The 19,682-nt window shown below is 40.4% G+C and overlaps 2 protein-coding genes and 1 pseudogene across 5 annotated transcripts in view; 1 reads left to right on the top strand and 2 right to left on the bottom strand.

Annotated features, from left to right (window-relative positions):
- The window catches only part of HPS3 (HPS3 biogenesis of lysosomal organelles complex 2 subunit 1), a 40,934-nt gene that overhangs the window by 15,744 nt on the left and 5,508 nt on the right, over positions 1-19,682 (top strand). For 2 of the 4 annotated variants that reach the window (XR_002180758.2, XM_019961077.2), the window contains exons 6-15: positions 1,698-1,779; positions 4,129-4,283; positions 5,938-6,046; positions 9,617-9,798; positions 10,852-11,032; positions 12,225-12,458; positions 13,442-13,627; positions 13,965-14,153; positions 15,518-15,625; positions 19,317-19,523. Coding sequence is in view for 1 of the 4 variants with exons in the window: in XM_019961077.2 (XP_019816636.2) it covers positions 1,698-1,779; positions 4,129-4,283; positions 5,938-6,046; positions 9,617-9,798; positions 10,852-11,032; positions 12,225-12,458; positions 13,442-13,627; positions 13,965-14,153; positions 15,518-15,625; positions 19,317-19,523 (1,633 nt within the window). In the remaining 3 variants the exon portion in view is untranslated. The remainder of the gene's footprint in view (positions 1-1,697; positions 1,780-4,128; positions 4,284-5,937; positions 6,047-9,616; positions 9,799-10,851; positions 11,033-12,224; positions 12,459-13,441; positions 13,628-13,964; positions 14,154-15,517; positions 15,626-19,316; positions 19,524-19,682) is intronic. The other 2 variants (XR_002180760.2, XR_002180759.2) reach the window with 1 other exon arrangement.
- Positions 6,705-7,831, bottom strand: LOC109559396 (small ribosomal subunit protein eS6-like; annotated as a pseudogene).
- The window catches only part of LOC109559368 (ceruloplasmin), a 60,137-nt gene continuing 54,157 nt past the window's right edge, over positions 13,703-19,682 (bottom strand). Inside the window, exons 19-20 of the mRNA XM_019961047.2 lie at positions 18,352-18,456; positions 13,703-14,150 (exon numbers count right to left, since the gene is read on the bottom strand). Coding sequence (XP_019816606.2) covers positions 18,353-18,456 — 104 coding nt within the window. The 3' untranslated portion in view covers positions 13,703-14,150; position 18,352. The remainder of the gene's footprint in view (positions 14,151-18,351; positions 18,457-19,682) is intronic.

Below are 19,682 nucleotides of genomic sequence, written 5' to 3'. Positions count from 1 at the left end.
TTGGGATAGTTCAGTGAGGATAGTGAGGGATTGTATTTGGGCAGAGCAGTAGCAGTGAAAAGAGAAGGAAGCACGGAGAGGAGAGAATTACAGGACTTGATGTCTGGTGGGATACTGGGGATGGAGGAGACATGAGAAAACCCATCAGTTTTGAACCTGCTTTCTTTTTTTTTTTTTTAGATTTTTTTTGCAGGGAGGGGGGATGTGTATCATTTTTAAAGTCTTTATTGAATTTGTTATAGTATTGCTTCTGTTTATGTTTTGTTTTTTTGGCTATAAGGCTTGTGAGATCTTAGCTCCCTGACCAGAGATCAAACCTGCACCCCCTGCATTGAAAAGTGGAAGTCTTAATCACTGGCTGCCCAGGGGAGTCCCAAGCCTACTTTTCTGAAAGAATGGAGGCTGGTGTGGTGTGGGGCAGGAGAAAAGTTTGGTTTAGATATTGGAGTTCGAGGTGCTTAGGAAATATCAGAAGGAAACCTATCAAGGTTTTTGGACACAGGCACTTACTGTGAAGTCTCCAGGTTGCTTTGCTGTGCAGAATGTAGCCTGGAGTTGTGAAAAGAGGAGTATGAAGAATGAAGAGACCTGGGTCTGATTTGATTTCCATTCTCCAAAGAGGAATTGGACCAACCATGTACTTTGTAGGCTCTAGTCTTTAAAAACAAGCTTCTGGACTACATGATTCTGAAGATTCCTTCAGAGAGTTTGCGTAATCTAAATGTGTTGCTCAGCACAACCCAGGCTCCATTTCATCCTGCTGCTGCTGCTGCTGCTGCTGCTAAGTCGCTTCAGTCGTGTCCAACTCTGTGTGACCCCATAGACAGCAGCCCACTAGGCTTCTCTGTCCCTGGGATTCTCCAGGCAAGAATACTGGAGTGGGTTGCCATTTCCTTCTCCAATGCATGAAAGTGAAAAGTGAAAGTGAAGTCGCTCAGTCGTGCCCGACTCTTAGCGACCCCATGGACTGCAGCCTTCCAGGCTCCTCTGTCCATGGGATTTTCCAGGCAAGAGTACTGGAGTGGGGTGCCAGTGCCTTCTCCGATTTCATCCTGAGATAATAATAAATCGGGAAACTTGGGTTCTAACCTTGGCTTTGATAGTCACCTGTCTGAATTTTGGGCAGGTTCCCGAGCCATCATTTTGTAAATAAAATAAGGGTATTGACCCAGATCCATGGTTGTTAACTAGGAGTGTGTGTCACACCAGGAGCTTTGTAGAAATATACGTGTCTAGATTCAGCCCCCATGGGCTTCCTTGGTGGCTCAGATGGAAAGGAATCCACTTACAGAGAGGGATACCTGGGTTGGGAAGATCCCTTGGAGGAGGGCATGGCAACCCACTCCAGTTTTCTTGGCTGGAGAATTCCATGGACAGAGGAGCCTAGTGGGCTACAGTCCATGGGGTCACAAAGAGTCTGTGCGACTGAGTGACTAAGCACAACACAGATTCAACCCCCAGAGATTGTGATTTGGTAGGGATGCAGTGGGGACCAGTTATGTGTTTCAAAAAAGCACTCCATAGGATTTCTGCGGTAATCTCCTTGTTGAGAAGCAGCCTAACTTGTCAGCGTTTGATGAGTACTGGGGTGTTCCGCCGCCCGCCTCATTGCACTGCGGTCCTGTGACATCCTCCCGCAGTGGGCGTGTTGGTCCCTGGCCTCCGCTTTGCTCAGTGGGCTTTCTCCTCTTCCTCAGTAACAACCTGCAGTGTTACACAGTGCGGTGCAGCGCGGCGGCCGCGAGGGAGGAGGACCCGTATGTGGACACCACCCTGAAGGTCAGAGCTGGCTAATGACAGTGCAACCTAAAGATCAAACATGAGTGCTTGCAAATTGACGCTCTTAGCGTCTAAGCTGGGCGGACAGTAAAGTCTTGTTTGTTCAGTTAGAGCTTTGGGATGTAAAATGGTAAGCATTTTGCAGTTTGTCGTTTAGATGGTAATTTTTAAGATTGCTTTGAAAACGTCATTCAGAATTTAGACACAATGCATGTTTTTAAAATTTGGTAAAGAATATGTATAGTGTAACTTCAGAGAGGGCACATCACAACTATAGTATACTACAGTTTTATTCATTTTGATCAGAAGTGTTGGTGGCAGTTGTATAGAGCTATGAAAACAGTTCAGAAATCTGTGTATCTAAGAGCACAGAAGTGAATGCAGTGCATTCAGATGATTTATTTATACCATTATCGGATATACTGATAATTCTTTTGTCATTTTACAAAGCCTTCAACAAGTGTTCTGTACTTCCATAGTTTTGATCTCGTGTTAATTGATATTCTAGGTCAGTAACCTCGTTTTTAGTGAGAAGTAATCTGCTTAGTCTCTAAAAGCTTTTGACCACCAAATAGACAATTTTATGATGCAATTCTCCGTTTTCCGACCCTGAATTTCTGCTCTCAGAAATACACTGATGATTTGCACCATGTCCATCATGTGCAGTTTCACCTCTGAGATGGGTGTTTGTTGTGCGTATCCATGCTTCAGGGAACCCCTAATCATGATGGCCTCTGTTCACACATTATTGTCCATCTGGCACCCAGAACACCTTTTTCTGGAAAAATGAGTGTCCAGTGATGATGGTGTGTAGTGCTTAATGTGTCTGAGACACTTTTCCACTCTCACTGTTACCCAAATTGTGTGCTGCCTTTTTCTGGAAATCACATCCAAGTTTTCTTTTCTTCTGTGGGCTGCCTGTCACTTTCTGCTGCTGACAGGCTTACTGCCTACCTTCAGCCTCTTGGGAAACCAGAATCACAGCTTTCCCATGACTTCTGTCTGTGTTTAAGATATACACATAGCCTTTTCAAGAGATTATTTTAAAAATAATGGCTATGTCCCTAGTACCCATGGCAAGGTGACAGCCTCTTTGTCTCTTGCTTCCTCTCTCTCCACCCCATCTTGCCTTGTGTTTTGTTTTAAACATCAGGAAGACCGAGGCTTGTGTAGGTAGTGATGGTGGAGTGAGGGGTACATAACACATTGAGGCAGCATCAATCTGCATTTGAAAATAAATCTCAATTCCAGGCCTTCTCATAGTCTCATAAAACCAGAAGGAAGAAACACAGAGAACGGGAGAAAAGAGGGGAGATGGGCAGCTAGTAGAGGATGCTGCCCCTGAGGCTAGTCCTTGAAGGTGGCAGAGGGAAGGACAGGTCACACCTCCTGGCTCCCCCTTCCCTGCAGTTCCACCACCCTGAAATCCTAGATGCCCCTGAACGAACACGCCGTCATTTTGCTCCCTTGCTGACTCAGGCTTTGGAAGCTGTGGTGTCTGAGAAAGGTTTCACAGCCTCAGAGAGAGGGCCATAAGGCATGCTATCTTTATTTCCCTTTCCCCTGAGACTCTGGCTCAGCATCACCAAGGCCACCTTAACTATTCATAGGAATGACAAAAATAGATGGAGGGTTATCCCCGTGCACTTTGTACAAAAGGGACAAGGAAGATGACTTTGGAATCGAAACACCATTAATGGAGGAGCCAGGGAGACCTGGCAGCCTCATTTTGTGAGTCCCAGAAAGAGCTCCTCAGTTAGCTTCTTATCCATTCTGCTTGGGTGAATGTTTCCTTACAAGGACAGGAGCCTGTCTGCTGGTCCAGGGTTTCCTCCAGTTGCCTGGCAAACCTCCAGCCTGTTAGCCATTCCAGGCAGTGTTCATACCTGCAGAGCTAACAGGGGCCATCTGAATGTGCCCGTATTTCTACACATACCCATCCACTAAGAAACCTTTTTATGTATTTTACGAGCAGTAGACTGCCCTTTTATAGTGTCTGATTTTGACTAAAAGCCCATTTGAAGGTACCACCTGAGCCAGCCCACTGTTAGTGGGGAATTCCCTGGGTGGCAGTAACCAGCTCAGGGCAGGGTTCCTGGAGGCTCTCTGCTTTCTTCAAGTCAATGTCAACACATACTATGGAGCTCTTTGGTGGACACATGAATGAGATATTCAGTTATATAGTTTAGATAAGATAGCCTCTTGCTCTGATAAGAATAGGAATTTGGATTATTCGAGTAGCGGAGAGAGACAGGAAAGGAGAGATTGTATCCAATAGATTGATTTTGGAAGTTTTTGAAGTTCATGTACTTCATTCCTTGGCTAAATTTGTGAATTTTTCCTTATTAGGCTTGCCCACCTATCAGTATGGATGTCTGTGCTTTAAGAATACAGCTTTTCATAGGCTTGAAAGCCATCTGTCACTTTAAAAACCACGTTGTACTTCTGACCAAGGCAGACCCTGAAACCGTTCCGGAGAGAAGAGAGTCACCCAAGAGGTTTCTGTAAGCATGCCCTTCACCCCCAGACATCCTTGCCAAAGTTTCTGGAATGAATTGTGTTACTGGTATATTTTGTGTATATCTTCACTAATCTTTTTTTTTAATCAAAAATTTGAATGATCAGATGGGTTTTCTAGCTGTTCTTTTTCCAGAGTAAGAAAAGAAGGTTTTAATGTTCTCTATAATATCCTTTGTAATTGACTGTGAGCTTTTAGAAGAAAATAAATTATAAAACTGTTTCAGTAAAAGTCTGTGGTATTATATAATAAGAATTTAAAGGATATGTTTTTCTGTGTTATTAATGAGCGAGATTGAGCCCCTTAGGCTAATCCAAACTACAAAGCTCTTTATTATTTTTCTTCCTTGACCTTTCAGTGGCGATATTTTTATCCAAAGTTTTTTTTTTTTTCTGGTATTTCAACTTGAAGAGAAATTAACTAATGCATTTCTTACCTGAAAGCACATTTGTGATGTATAAATTCTATGTTAATCTACCTTAAAATAAAAGTGCATTCTTCTAATCTCAGGTTAATTCTAACTTCAGTTCTCTGCTTTCACATTGTTTGGGATAAAATGGTTAACTCCAAAGTGGTTATGCTTCTAGTCTGTGTTTCCTATGCTGTGAACTTAGTGGTAGGGAATGCAATCTAATTTGAACATTCCTCTATGGAAATTTTAAGTAGGAGAGAAATCTGTTGGGGGCAGGGGGCAAGGAACATACAGTGTATTTCAAATCAAACACTGTAGTTTTTGCATTTTTGAATTATTTGTGTCTGTGCTTTGTTCCACCCGCAGAAATAACCAGGTTGCCATGGGTAACTGGTCACTTAGAGTGTGCACAAAGTGGTCTAAAATTGACTGATCCTAAAAGCTTTCTGGCAAGAGGAAAAATAACTTGCAATCTTATACATTTGATGTCTTAAAAGTATTATATTTTTTAAATGGTTTAAAAATTTTAATGTATTTGAAAATTCATTTGGCCAAAACTTTGCATTTTAAAAAAGACTGCATACGGCAGAAAATGCTTCATACAGTGAAAGCTGGAAATAAGATAGTGCTTTAAGTTGACCTACAGTTCTGTGTTTTACATTTTCCCAGCAGCCCTGGCCTCACCAAGGCTACGTGCTGGAGAGAGCCAGGTTGCAGGGATTTTCACAGCCAAGTCTGTGTTCTTTTTGAGAGGTCTTGCCTGCTCTTTGAGCTTATTGCCCACTTAAGAATACTTGTGGAATGAATTGGAAGTGGTTGGTTGACCAGTCCACGTGAGTGTAGAACGTTAACTGCTGTTAGGCCTACATAGTGTTATACACTAATGTTCTCTAAAAATCTACTGTGTAGTTAAATCACGAAAGTGAAAGTGAAGTCGCTTAGTCATGTCCAACTCTTTGCGACCCCATGGACTATAGCCTACCAGGTTCCTCCGTCCGTGGGATTTTCCAGGCAAGAATACTGGAGTGGGTTGCCATTTCTTTCTCCAGGAGATCTTCCCAAACCAGGGATTGAACCTGGGTCTCCTGCATAAATCACCAAAGAAAATACTAAATGAAAATGGTATCAGAGTTACAATATTTTAGGTATCTGGTATTTACCATTTAAAATTGCCTTTTATTAATAATATGTCTTGTCTTACAATTCTTGTCCTTTGTTTTGCTTTTAGTTCTAGAAAAGGTACCAGTGTTAATCCCAAGACACCTCCTGTAGCTGAAGCTGGGTGGAATTTGTATATTGTGAATACGATCTCACCGGTGCAACTGTACAAAGAAATGGTATTCCTTTCAGACTTCTACTTTGTAGAAATTTAGAGTCTAATTGATGGTTAGAAATTGATTCTAAGTATCACACAGTCAGAATGCCACAACCAGCCAGCTTCAAGGCTCTTACAGAGGACTGTATATCTTCACCTTCTTGTTTTCACAGCTCATGACATTTGAGGATCTAAGAGAAATTCCCATCACTAAAATAAGACTCCCTTATTCATACTCACTCTCCTATGGGAATTGATTAGCCAGTCTAAACATAAATAGCCTTCGACCTTTACTTTGAACCCTGGCAAGAGAATCATGAAATGGAGCGGAAAGAAATCTCAGATCATATGTCTGTGTCTCACACTTCTTTGAAATATTAACAGATGGTCCTAGTGCACCACAGCACTTGTGGTATTGTCCTGTGGGTATCTTTATTCCTTTTCTAAGAGTGACAGCTGTCTACTTATCCCTGATGATTTTTATAAACTATTTTGAAATAATTTCAAATCAACAGAAAAGTTGCAAGAATAAGAATAGTACAAATAAAAACAGTATATTCCCCACATAGATTTACCCGTAGTCAACATAGTCAACATTATACCCACTATGCTTCTGTCTCTCTCTCTCTCTTTTTTGTTTTTGATATCTGATCTTATTTATTTGTGACTCTTAGAACATCTCATTTTTGACTGGATTCAGACTCAGAAGTAAAAGTTCTCAGAGAGGACAGCCTCCATCTCTTTCTCTCTCTCTTTTCAAATATTTTTATTTATTTATTTTTATTTTTGGCTGTGCTGGGTCTTTGATGCTGTGCGGGCTTTTCTCTAGTTGCAGCGAGCAGGGGCTGCTCTCTAGTTGGGCTGCAAGGGCTTCTCATTGCGGTGGCTTCTCTTGTTCTGGAGCATGGGCTCTAGGGCACGCAGGCCTCAGTAGCTGGCGGCATGGAAGCTCAGTAGTTGCAGAACATGGGCTCAAGAGCACAGGCTCAGTAGTTGTGGTGCACAGGCTTAGTTGTCCTGTAGCATGTGGGATCTTCCTGATCAGGGATCGAACCCATGTCTCCTGTGTTGGCAAGTGAATTCTTTTCCACTGAGCCACCTGGGAAGCCCAGCCTCTGTCTCTTGACAGTCTGTTGCTGATGTTTTTCTTTGGCCTTCTTCATTCTCTTGGCCAAAAGCTTAGGATATCCTGCAGCCTCTTCCTTATATTTCTTAGTACAGTTCCTTTGGAGCAGCACATCCACGTTTGTGCTGCAGAACACATGGAGTAACAGGACAATGAACTTGAGTGCTCTGGTCCTAGGTTCCTTACCTTCTTTGTTCAGCGGCTTTCTTACAACATCCTGGCGGACTTCATTTTCTTAGGAGAGATTGAAAAGTTTTTGAGTTCTTCTAGCTCTTTTGGTCCCCAGGCGATGAGGCACAGTAGTATCAGGGAGTCCAAGAATATCCTTTCCCCCTTTTTTTTACAATGACCTAATTGAGAACACTCAGGTTAGCGTCAACCATGCAACCCCATCAGACTTGCACTTTCTTTCTCCAGTCCTCCTTCGTCTGTAACAGAAATGCCCCTTACTCAGTAGCAGACAGACTCAGCTGTGGGTCAAGACACCTTGCTTCGTGGGAAAACCCTGTTTATCGTTCCCAGCACTGACTGGGACCACATAGCCCTTCCATTCTTCACCCAGAGCCTCAGCAGCAACTTCTGTGGCCATAAGCTTCTCATAGAAGGTACAAAATTTTTGTTCATCATCCACTTCAATGAGCTTCTGGAAACCAGTGATCAGAAAGAGATGTTCAACTTCATTCTGAAGCCGCTCTCTCCCTTTTTGCACTCTTGTACTTTCTAAATGCACAATCATGCCTGCATATTTTCTTCTGATCCATTGGAACGTATATTGCATACATCCTAGCCCAATGCCCCTAAATATTTCAATGCATGTTTCCTAAGAATTTAGATACTTGCTTATACAATTATAGCACACACATGTCTTTCAGTAAATTTAACAATGACACAATACTTTAGTCTATGGTTCATATTCCATTTTTGTTGATTGATCCAGTAATAGCCTAGTAGCATTTCCCCCATCCTCTGGTCCAGGATCCAGTCTAGGAATCAAGTAATGTATTTAACTGTCATGTCTCTTTAGCTTCCTTTCATCCAAAATATGTTCATAGCCTTTGTTTTATTAAAAAAAAAACTTTTTTTGTTTTCTTTTTGTTGTTGTTGAAGTATAGTTAATGTCCAGTATTGTAAGTTACAGGTCTAAACATAGTGATTCACAATTTTAAAGGTTATAGCCTATTTATAATTATTATAAAATGTTGGCTATATTCCCTGTGTGGTCCAGAATATTCTTGTAGCTTATTCATTTTATATGTAGTAGTTTGTACCTCTTACTCTTACTCCTTTATCTTTTCCTTCCCCCACTGGTAACCACCAGTTTGTTCTCTGTATCTGTAAGACTGTTTCTTTTTTGTTTTTTCACTATATTGTTGCATTTTTAGATTTCACTCTTTGTTTTATAACAGATAGTTTTGAAAAATATTTCTCCTCCTCTACCTTTTAAACATTTATTTTTTCATTTCATTTCATTTTTTTTCTTTTCTCATGATTAGATTGAGGTTATGTGTTCTTGGCTGGGTTCCCTGGTGACTCAGACAGTAAAGAATCTGCCTGCCATGCAGGAGACCCAGCTTTGATTCTTGGGTCGGGGGCGTCCCTGGAGAAGGGAATGGTTACCTCCTCCAATATTCTTGCCTGGAGAATTCCAGATAGAGGAGCCAGGCGGGCTGCAGTCCATGGGTCACAAAGATTTGGGCCAGAACTCTATGTAGATGATGTTGTATCTTTCTCAGAGTTTCACATGGGGAGGTGCAGAATATTCATTTGTCCTTCACCAGTAATGTTCATTTTGGTCATCAGGTGAAGGTTTTGCCTGATTTGTCCCTGGCATTTTAATGCTGATAATTTATCAGCTTTGTCCTGTGTTTTCAGTCTTATTTAATTGAAAGTCTTAGACATCATCCAGATGATTTGCCTATTGGAGTCTAAAAATACTGATTGACTCAGATTAGCTAGTGAAAATTTGTATAAGCCCACTGAGTTATAGAATTAGATGCAGCAGAATCTAAATTCACCAATTGAAACTAAGATAAAGGAAGGATGCTGAATCTAAATTTGAGAAGGATTTAAATCATAGAACTTTAAAAATAGTTAAGTCTTTCAGATATGTTCATTAGCTGTATCAAATTGTGATCAAATTATTGCTGAGTTAACAGTATCATTAGTATTATAGTACTAATTGTGCTTTCTCTGATGGTTAGCGTTGTGTAACAGAGTATTTACAATCATGTATGTGATAAACTGGCTCATACTGTTGTATGTTTATAATCTGGCTCATACCATAAACTGGTTGTGGGGGAAAAGAAAGCCACTTTAGCTAAGCCTTATCAGAATGGTAAATAACCACATTTTATTTCTTAGGATTTAATGTGTTCAGATAGTAACTTTATAAACAACTTGCAGACCTGGGAAACTTTGGGGCGATGTCTTCAGCATCATGAACTGCTTGCCTTCTTTGTGTGTTAGGTAGACTACAGTAACGCCTACAAGACTGCAAAAACCCAGAGTTGCATCCACCTTCTCAGTGAGGCTCACCTATTAGTGAGAGCGGCCCTGATGGATGCCAGTCAGCTGGAACCTGGAGAAAAGGCAGAGCTTTTAGAAGCGTTTAAAGAAAGCTGTGGGCACCTTGGCGACTGCTACAGCAGGTTGGTGATGCTGCTTGGAAGCTCGCTAAAGAAGCCACCTGAGCTTCAGGTGTAACTTACCAACTTTTCCACTTCCGGCAGTTACCTGACAAATGGGAGGACACATGAGGGGCTGTGATTTATTTATTCATTTATTTCTCAGCACTTGTTGAGCACATCCTGTGTGCCAGGTACCGTGCTAAGCTTAGAGAGATAAACATGACCTGTTCCTACTCAAGGACTTATAGTTTATTAGATGAGCAGTGTTTGTGTCTCCCATCAGTTAATTTAGAAATTTGAAGTTTCTTTTCAGGCCTTTGGGAGGTGGTAGGGCATGACCAGTTAAAATACCTGAGACAACTGTATTACTCATCTATTGCCTGTTAGCTTTGAGGGAGAGATCCTAGTTGGACAGTCTGTGGTTTTAATCGTAGTAATCAATGGTTTTATAATGTCAGAAAAGGACACTAGGAAGAATAATGATTTCTATTTTTGAGAATGATCTTTACAATTTTTTTTAATATAATTGTTTTAAAGGCTTACTTGAACCACGGGAGTCATTATAAATTAATGAAAGGCTTTTCCTACTTATGGTCTTCCCCTGGTGGCTCAGATGGTAAAGAATCTGCCTGTAGTGTAGGAGACCCAGGTTCAGTCCCTGGGTCAGGAAGATGCCCTGGAGAAGGGAATGGCTACCCACTCCAGTATTCTTGCCTGGAGAATTTCATGGACAGAGGAGCCTGGAGGCTATAGTCCATGAGGTCACACAGAGTTGGACGTGACTGAGCAACTAACACTTTCCTGTTTATAAACACCATTCTTGTAGAGCTGCTTTATGAAGATTAAAATTCACTTGTTTCTCTGATTTTATTATAAGTAAGCAAAAAGAAGCTACATTAATTAGAATGACTTTGCAGAACAAAACTTAGGAATTTGTTCCAGCTCTTATTGGCCACAGAAAAGTATTTGTGTCTTCTGGAAAGCATGATCTGGTTTATTATCAAATGTGTTAGACATCCAAACCTAAAATTGACAAATCTGAGGGTTTTGTTTTTCCCACTTCCTTCCCTTTAGGCTTGAAACCCAGCATTCCCACCTTGCCTTGCCATACTATAAGATGTCTGGTTTGTCTATGGCGGAAGTTTTGAACCGAGTGGACTGGGCAGTAGAGGATGGATCACAGAAATACGAGCGGGGATTAATCTTCTACATTAATCATTCACTTTATGAAAACCTGGATGAAGAATTAAGTGAAGTGAATACAACTTCCTGCTTAGTTAGATCTAGTATTTTTAACTTTTCACTTTAGCTTTTTATGCAATTCTGTTTTAAAAATTAAGTTCCAAGTATTTTCATTGGTAGTATAGTCTTTTTTTTCTAAAAAAGGTAACTAGGGTGCACTTTTTCTTCATTAATAATACTCATAGAATTACAGCTTGAAAAAGAACTTAGAATCATCTTCTCATACTTTCTCATTACATAGACAGGGAGATGCGGGCCACTGTGGTTGAGTGACCTGCCCATGTGACAGTGGCATGTCTTTAGAAGAATGGCAGAGAACCTGGGCCTTGCCTGCCTTCTTCTCATCCACAGCCCTTTACAAAACCCTAGTTGCTCCTCTCTCCAAGTGTCTAAAACTTTTTTATAAAATCCTGGCCCAGCAACCTTCAGACGTTTTTAAGGATTGTTTTTAGCCCCTCATGTATTTTTTATTTTTCGGTTGTTCTGGGTCTTTGTTCCTGTGCAGGCTTTCTCTCGTTGCACTGTACAGAGGCTACCCTTTGTTGTGGTACATGGCCTTCTCATGGTGGTGGTTTCTCTCATGGAGCACAGGCTCTTGGGTGCCCGGGCGTCAGTTGCAGCTCTTGGTCTCCGGAGCATGGGCTTTAGTAGTTGTGGTACATGAGCTTTTAGTTGCTCCACAGCATGTGGGATCTTCCCAGACCGGGGATTGAACCTGTGTCCCCTGAATTGGCAGGTGGATTCTTATCTGCTGTACCACCAGGGACGTCCTCCCTTTCATGTATTTTTAAATAGTTGAATACAAATATGCAGAATTGGGTATTGTGATTCCAAATATTTTAAGGTTTTAAGAGAAATGAAATTTTCTTCTATAAATATTATTTTTGTATATTATATATATTTTGTACTAAGTAGTAATTTTGTATAACGGACTTTGGAGTGGAATTTAATCCAGTATTTGTTTTCTTCTGAACACCTGTTTGTATTAGAAATACTGACCACAACTTGGTACAAAGAGATCACGTTAGGTCACCTCAGATCTCCCATGCTATCATCAACTCTCTTTTTAAATCAAAACATAGTGCGAAATTTTATATTAATTGGAATGTCGTATCTTGCTTTTTTATCCTTTTTTTTTTTTTTTGCAGATTTTGTTGCTTTCTATTGGCTGACTGACCTTTTATTTCTCACTTTGCTCACCAAAGGAATTATCAGCAAAAGTAGTTCAGATGTTTTATGCGGCTGAGCCGAAGCAACTGCCACATATTCTCTGTAGTCCTTCTATGAAGAATATTGATCCTTTAACTGCCATAAAATATTTAAGGAAGCTGGATACTTCTGGATTTTCATCAGTTTTAGTGACATTGGCCAAGGCAGCAATGGCTTTGAAAATGGGAGATCTTGACATGCACAGGAATGAAATGAAAAGCCATTCAGAGGTATGGCGCCGTACCTAGTATTAATAGCCAGCTAACGTAGGACCCAGTGGTCCTGAGGTGTTTATCTTTTTTCTGGCTTCTGTGTAGCTCATTTTTCCTTAGTGGTAAAGGAAAATAGACTTAATATTATATTAAAAGGAAGTGACCCAAAGTGGGAGTGCTTGGGCTTTGGATTTGGAAATGAGAAAGAATAATAAATGATAAATGGTAGCTAGGGGTATCCAAAGACTTTTCAACTTAGTGTCAGATTTATTCAGAGTACAGTGCTTGGTAATGAAGAGCATATGGGCTCTGCCCTAAGCTGACAGTGTGACCTGGCTTGAGGAGGTGTGGGGTGTGTCCCTAAAAACAGAACAGTGGTGTATATTCAAGTACAGCAAGTGGGATGTTAACCTTGAGCCTTAGGTGTCCAGCAGTTGCAGAAATAGCCTGCCCTTGGGAAGATCACAAATGACTGTGAAAGATTGGGCATTTGAATGATGTATCAAAGAAAAGGTGGCTTCCCCCTGGAAGAGTGGCCATGTAGGGACATGAGCCAAAGAAGTTAATCAGTCGAGGAAGAAATGAAGAAGTGACATTAGTTGAGTACTTATCTCTCAGGTGTAACCAGGAAGAGCAGAAGTTCTTTATTGCTGTACAAATGGCACATTTTGTTATGGTGAGGAGAGCAAGTCAACACTGAGATGTCCTCTACTTTGAAGAGTAGAATTCTAGGAAGATGAATTTTCATAATTTTGAAGAATCCTAGGTAGACCTAAATTTAAAGCTGTCTATAATATTTGACACTTTGATGCTTAACTATGTAATAATAACTTCTAGAAGACAGTTATTAATGATGTCCTTAGAATTGTCTTTGTAATTAAAAACTGAGATTACAATAAATTGTTAATGGCTTATCAGTGATTCTTGAATGCAGTAGCATGTATTTCCAAGATGAATGCAATGTATATTCTGTTCCTAAATTTTGTTTTTTTAATCTGAAGATGAAGTTGGTATGTGGCTTCATTCTGGAACCTCGGCTATTGATTCAGCAGAGGAAAGGACAGATTGTTCCAACTGAGTTTGCAGTTCACTTGAAGGAGACTCAGCCTGGATTGCTTGTTGCTTCAGTCCTGGCCTTACAGAAGAACAACAAAATTGGAATAGAAGAAGCAGATTCCTTCTTTAAGGTTTGTCCCTTTGAACATGTTATTTTGGATGGCCTGATGAAGTTGGTGGGAAGTGAGGAATAGAATAAGACAAGCAAGTTTTCATTGTTTATTGAAATACCAGACTTACACATAACCACTTAAAAAAGTACAGGTTAAAAAAATGTTTCTTGAAAAATTCTGTTCATGCAACCTGGAGTATGTTGAAATGTTTAAATTGGCTTTTTCCACGTCACTAATGCTAGTGGATAAATTGTTGAACACATGGCCCGTGTGATGGAGTGCTTTTCAGACCAGCTGTAACTTGATCAGTGCTATATTTATCTGAGCCATAGGGGCTTGTTTCACTGTTCTCAAGGTGCTTTGTGGTAAAGATGGAGACACGATCCCTCAGCTCTTAGTGGACTTTTGGGAAGCTCAGCTGGTAGCCTGTCTCCCAGATGTGGTGCTTCAGGAACTTTTTTTCAAGCTCACATCACAGTACATCTGGAGATTATCGAAGAGGCAGCCTCCTGACACCACACCATTGAGAACATCAGAGGACCTGGTAAGATAATGGAGTACTACAGTGAATCAAACTTTATACACATTATGATAATGACACTTATTTTTAACAGTATAACATCAAACGTAATATTACCAGACTCTTAAATTTTGTTATTTATTTAATTTTACTTTTGGTCGCCCTGGATCTTCATTGCTGTGTGCGTATTTGCTCTAATTGCGGAAAGCACGGGCTGCTTTCTTGTTGCACTATAGGGGATTCTCACTGCAGTGGCACCTCTTGTTGCGGAGCACGTGCTCTAGAGCGCAGGCTCAATAGTTGTGGTGCATGGACTTAGTTGCTCCATGATATGTGGAATCCTCCTGGACTGGAGATCAAACCCATGTCCACTGCATTGCAGGCTGATCTGTATCCACTATACCACCAGGGAAGTTCTACCAGATTCTTTCTTTAAGCAGGAGTTAAAAACACACCTGTAATTTGCCTGTAAGTGACATCCACATTTGAAATTTTATATTCTAAGGAGCACCTCCTACCACTTCTTTATTACTTCCTTGTAGTGGTGCCTCAGTAGCCAAAGTGTGGGGAATAGGGCTTTCCCCGAAACCCATCTGCACTCCCGTAGGTGATGGTCATGAAATAGAACATGAGAGAAGAGACACCTGCCGACCTCCCTGCTGGGAGAGGAACTGCAGAAGGCCTGTGGGAGAGAGACTTCCTCCCTAGACTCCCACTTCCTGTCAGCTGCACAGTCTAGAGCTCTTTTGCAGTCTGAGCCGCTCTGACAACTCTGCTCTTAGGCTTCCTGGTCTCCTCACCCCAGGGAGTCCCTTTACCCCTTATGGATGCAAGGCTAATGTGGATTTTCTTGAATAAGGGAGTCTTTATGGGAATTCTCTTCAGAACTTATGGAAGAGGTTTTGCCTCCCAAGGAAAGTAGTAGAAATAAAAATCATTTTCAATGTTACTGTTAACTTTTTTGGGTTTTTTTGGCGACACTGCATGGCATGCAGAACTTGCCTGATCATGGATTGAACCTGTGCTCCCTGCAGTGGAAGCACGGAGTCTTAACCACTGGACCACCATGTCAGGCCCTTATTAACTTTTTTTTAATGTAATTAGCTTAAAAGAAGTATTACCCTTTTTGTTAGACACTGTCTCTTTGCACCCTTTTGAAAGTTAAAATATTAGGAAATATTTAGTAAAGATTTGTTCATTAAGAAGCACCAAGGCTGAAACATTTCCCAGGGGAATACATTCTCAGACTTTCCTCCCATTCCCAAGAAAATGTATAACTAATTTTGAGACACAGCAGAAAGTTGGAGACTGCTTGCTTTTTGTGGGATAGATGAAGAAAACCTTGTTTTATTGTACTTTGTTTATAATAAATTTCTTTTACATTTTAGATAAATACCTGTAGTCATTATGGCTTAATCAATCCATGGGTTAATGTCTTAATCTCATCCGAATCCTTAGTCGACAAAAATTATATGGAAGACCTTTCAAAATTACAGGTAAATAAAGATGCTTCTTTTTCTTATCAATTTGTATATTATAATATAGTATAGGAGTTAAATTTGGTACGCTCCCGGTTGTCCTGTTAACTGAGAGTGTATAGTTTGGGTGACAGAATCTACAGTGAGGCATCCTCAGCAGCCCTGCAGGGAATTCCTGCTGCTTCTGCCTGAAACTGCTGACGGGAAGGCTGGTTTTGTTGCTGGTGGGTGGGTGAGGAGCTTCACCGAGTCCTGTGACAGTCTTGCCTCATTTTCAGGATGTGCTTGAAAATGCTTTGTGAAATGAAAGTATGGCAAATGCTTCGTGGTGTTTTCATTGTGATTCACTTTTTTTTTTTAATTTAATTAATTAATTTTTAAAATTTTAGCGTTCACTCATACAGTTTAGGCCTCTAGCCCAAGCCAAGCACTCCTACCTATCTTATAGGAAATAGATTAAAGTGGCCAGCTCATCTGGTTCCTTAAAGGATTTTTTTCCCCAAATATTTATTAATTTATATATTGGGCTACATGGATCTTAGTTGCAGCACGTGGTATCTTCAGTCTTCTTGTGGCATGTGGGATCTAGTTCCCTAACCAGGGTTCGAACTCAGGCTCCTGCACTGGGAGCTTGGAGCTTAGCCACTGGACCACCAGGGAAGTCCCAGATTTTTTTTTGTAATTAATTAATTTATTTTAATTGGAGGAGAGTCACTTCACAACCCTGTGGCGGCCCCTGCCACACATTGACACAGATCAGCCACGGGCACACATGTGCCCCAGACTTTTTTTAAAGTAAGAAATATGATCAAGAGAATGTAGCCCATGCTGCAAGAATTCTGACCTCGACAGTGTTTTGACTGAAAGTGAGAAATGAAGTCCACATCTGACTTGGTGGGTGGGGCTGGGCTGCAAGTGTACGGGATTGTATTTGATGGAGTCAGTGGCCTGAGGACTGAACATAATGCTCACATCTGTTGTGTTTGGTCTGCCCAGTGTACCTGCTAACATGTGAAAGTTGAGATTTCAAATGAAGAAGTGTTGAGTTTCAAGTTTCTCTTTGAAAAACTCAGCAGCACTTTGATTCAGCTGTAATCCTGGGCCCTCACTGCCTGAGGCCTGTGGGCTGGAGCCCCTCGTGGTTTCCCTCCTTACGCAGGCTCGCGCAGTCCTGGCTGCCACGCTTGTCTCGTCTCCCTGGTCCAGAGGCGGAGTGTCTGGCGTCCATTTTCCTTATACCCAGCTGCCTCTGTACATTTTCGTCATCTGCTTTGGCCTCGTTAGGCTTTTTGCAACCCCTGATTTATGCTGGGAACTTGGTGTAAGTGTAGTTACTGCTTTTAGAAACCAAAATGTCAAATTGGGAGTGGAGGTCAGGAAGGGAAACTCAAGAGACCATATTGCTTAGTCTTAGCCTCTAGTCAGCCTATGATGTCTCCAGATAGAGAATTACTTACGCTTTTAAAAAAATTACCAAAGAAGATTCTTGCAGATTCTTATCTCTAGTACCCTTATGATACAGAGGCTGCTGAGGGCTAAATCTCAGATGTGTTCATTCCACAAATATTCCTAGATCATAAACATGTGATTGATGTATAGCATTGAATGAGGCAGGCAAGACCTTGCCCTCCTAGAATATATGTGTTAATTATATATTTAAAGTCATAATATGTGCTATTAAGTATCCCCTATAAAGCTTCAAAGCATAGTTAAAATCTATGCTTGAAAAAGTATAATTCATTGACCTTTAGAATCCATTTTAAAGTATTTAAAAGGGAGTCTTTACTGATACAGGATAGAAGGTTGTTAGCCTAAATTTTTCTAAATCCTTTTCCTAACTCTAACTCTTTTCTAAATTATCTGGGGTCAATCAATCAATCTTGTCATTTAGAAAAAAAAGAACTATCAAGAAACAAAAAGATCTCGTCTCTTCTTACCTCGGAATGAGGAGGTTCAGAATCACCTAAAGAGCTTTTTCAAAATTGTCTGACTTCCCTCTACCCACCAGCTCACCACCACCACACAGATTTAATATGTCTCTGTCTCTTGTCCTCAAAAAACATTGTAATAGTATATTTGTGCAAAAATTAATATAAAAACAATCTATAAATCTATCAAAAAAAAAAAAGCACTACTGTGTTTAGAACACGGTAGCTAGTAAATGCCTGCCTTTTACCAGAATTGTCCTGGTCCCCTCCCCTCACCTTTTTGCCATTTCCCTCCTCTTGGAGCCACAGGTGTGATTGTGTAGAGAATTCTGTAAATTCCAGTTCCAAGGAGATCAGAAAAGGGAATAAATAGTGCCTGTGTTGAGGGTAGAGAGTCCATTTCCAATATTGGGGAGGGAAAAAGGAACTGGTGAGGAGCAGACAACATTGAATATTTTAAAGAGTCGTAATAACCTGTGGGCCATTTTTTATCCAGTGATACATGTCTGGTTGTCTGGTGGTTTTTTGTTTTTTGGCCACATCTTGCAGTTGCAGGGTCTTAATTCCCCAACCAGGAATCAAACCTGTGTCCCCTCAGTGGGCGCACCACTAGACCTCCAGGGAATTCTGTGTCTGGTGTTTCTTATTTTTAAACTTCTTGATGATATGGATTCAATATCTAAAAGTTCCTGGGTAACCCATTTTGTATCAAGCTTTGACTCATTTCACTTTAATCATCTTATTTCATATTTACTACGTTACTGTCAGAAAATTATTGAGATGAAAGTGAGTATTGCAGGAAGGAAACAGACCAACCTTATTCTCCTAGCCATTCTTTGATAGATATTTGGAGTAAAATCATAATGCTGACTGTAAATGGATAGTTCATGTTCCACATTCTCCTGTGAGTCTGAGAAGATGCTGTAGTAAAAAGGATAAAAGAAGGAGAAAATCAGGATATGACCATTTCATTTTTATCCAGAATAAAGGGGAAGCGGAGATTATTTTGGTGGTATAATCAAAAGCAGTATTAATATTAGTAGTTTAAATGCTTAAAAGTAAAATGTTGGTCACGTTCTGAATACTGAAATAACAGCTGCTCTAAGTCATTTAGCTTGCAGCAAATGGTATTGATACAGATTGTTAGTTCTTAGTTTGCTTAGGTTTCTTAAGTGTTAAATTTTATTTTTGGTTTTTATATGGTGCATGCGTATTATAGAAACCTTGGAAAGTGTGAAAAGGAAAGCAAAAGTGGACGTTGTCCTTCTCTGCAGTGAACTGGTTTCTATTTCAAATTTTGATGCTCTTCCAAAGGCATGTACCTATGTAGATTTTACAAAATTGATCATGCTTTGAATATAGTTTTGTATTTTTTTTAACTGATTTGATCATGAGCAGCATTTTGTCCTTAACTGCCTTTGAAAACAGTTTTGATAGCTACAAAATATTCCATCATTTGAATGTACCATAATTTATTTACTCATCACTTCTTGATGAATGTTTAGATTTCTTCTCGTTTTTCAGTATTATGGATATTCTTGAGTTAAACATCATTGGACATAAATCTTGACCACCATGTTGATTATGTCCTTGGGATAAAGTCTTAAAGCTTTCCCATTCATTTAAGTACGCAGTCCACTCAAAGCAAGCATGTGCTCTAAAATTGCATGTTTTTTTCTTTTTTTGACAAGTGAGATTTTTTTTAAAAATTGTGTTCTGGTATGTTGTGCTTTAGTTTTTTGGGTGCCTCATTCCATAACATTTCACTTTTCTGTTCATAGTCTCTTATATGTGGTCCTTCATTTGACATAGCTTCCATCGTTCCATTCTTGGAGCCACTCTCAGAAGATACTGTTGCTGGCCTCAGTGTCCATGTTCTGTGTCATACGCGTTTGAAAGAGTATGACCAGTGCATAGACAGGCTGTTAGAGAGATGCCCGGAGGCAGTCATCCCGTATGCTAATCATGAGCTGAAAGAAGAGAATCGGGTATGCTTTTCAGATTATGTTTTTTAGTCTTTATCTCTGATAATCAAATGATAATTTTGTTGCCTTCTCTGCAAAATGGGGACAGATTATGCCAGTCCAACCTCACAGGACTGTGTGGGTCAGAAGAGCATGTATATTTAATAGGTTACATGTTTTGAG

The sequence above is a fragment of the Bos indicus genome, chromosome 1, assembly GCF_029378745.1.
Source record: "Bos indicus isolate NIAB-ARS_2022 breed Sahiwal x Tharparkar chromosome 1, NIAB-ARS_B.indTharparkar_mat_pri_1.0, whole genome shotgun sequence".
In the NCBI taxonomy this organism is placed as follows: domain Eukaryota; kingdom Metazoa; phylum Chordata; class Mammalia; order Artiodactyla; family Bovidae; genus Bos; species Bos indicus.
This window is presented reverse-complemented; position numbering and strand designations above follow the sequence as displayed.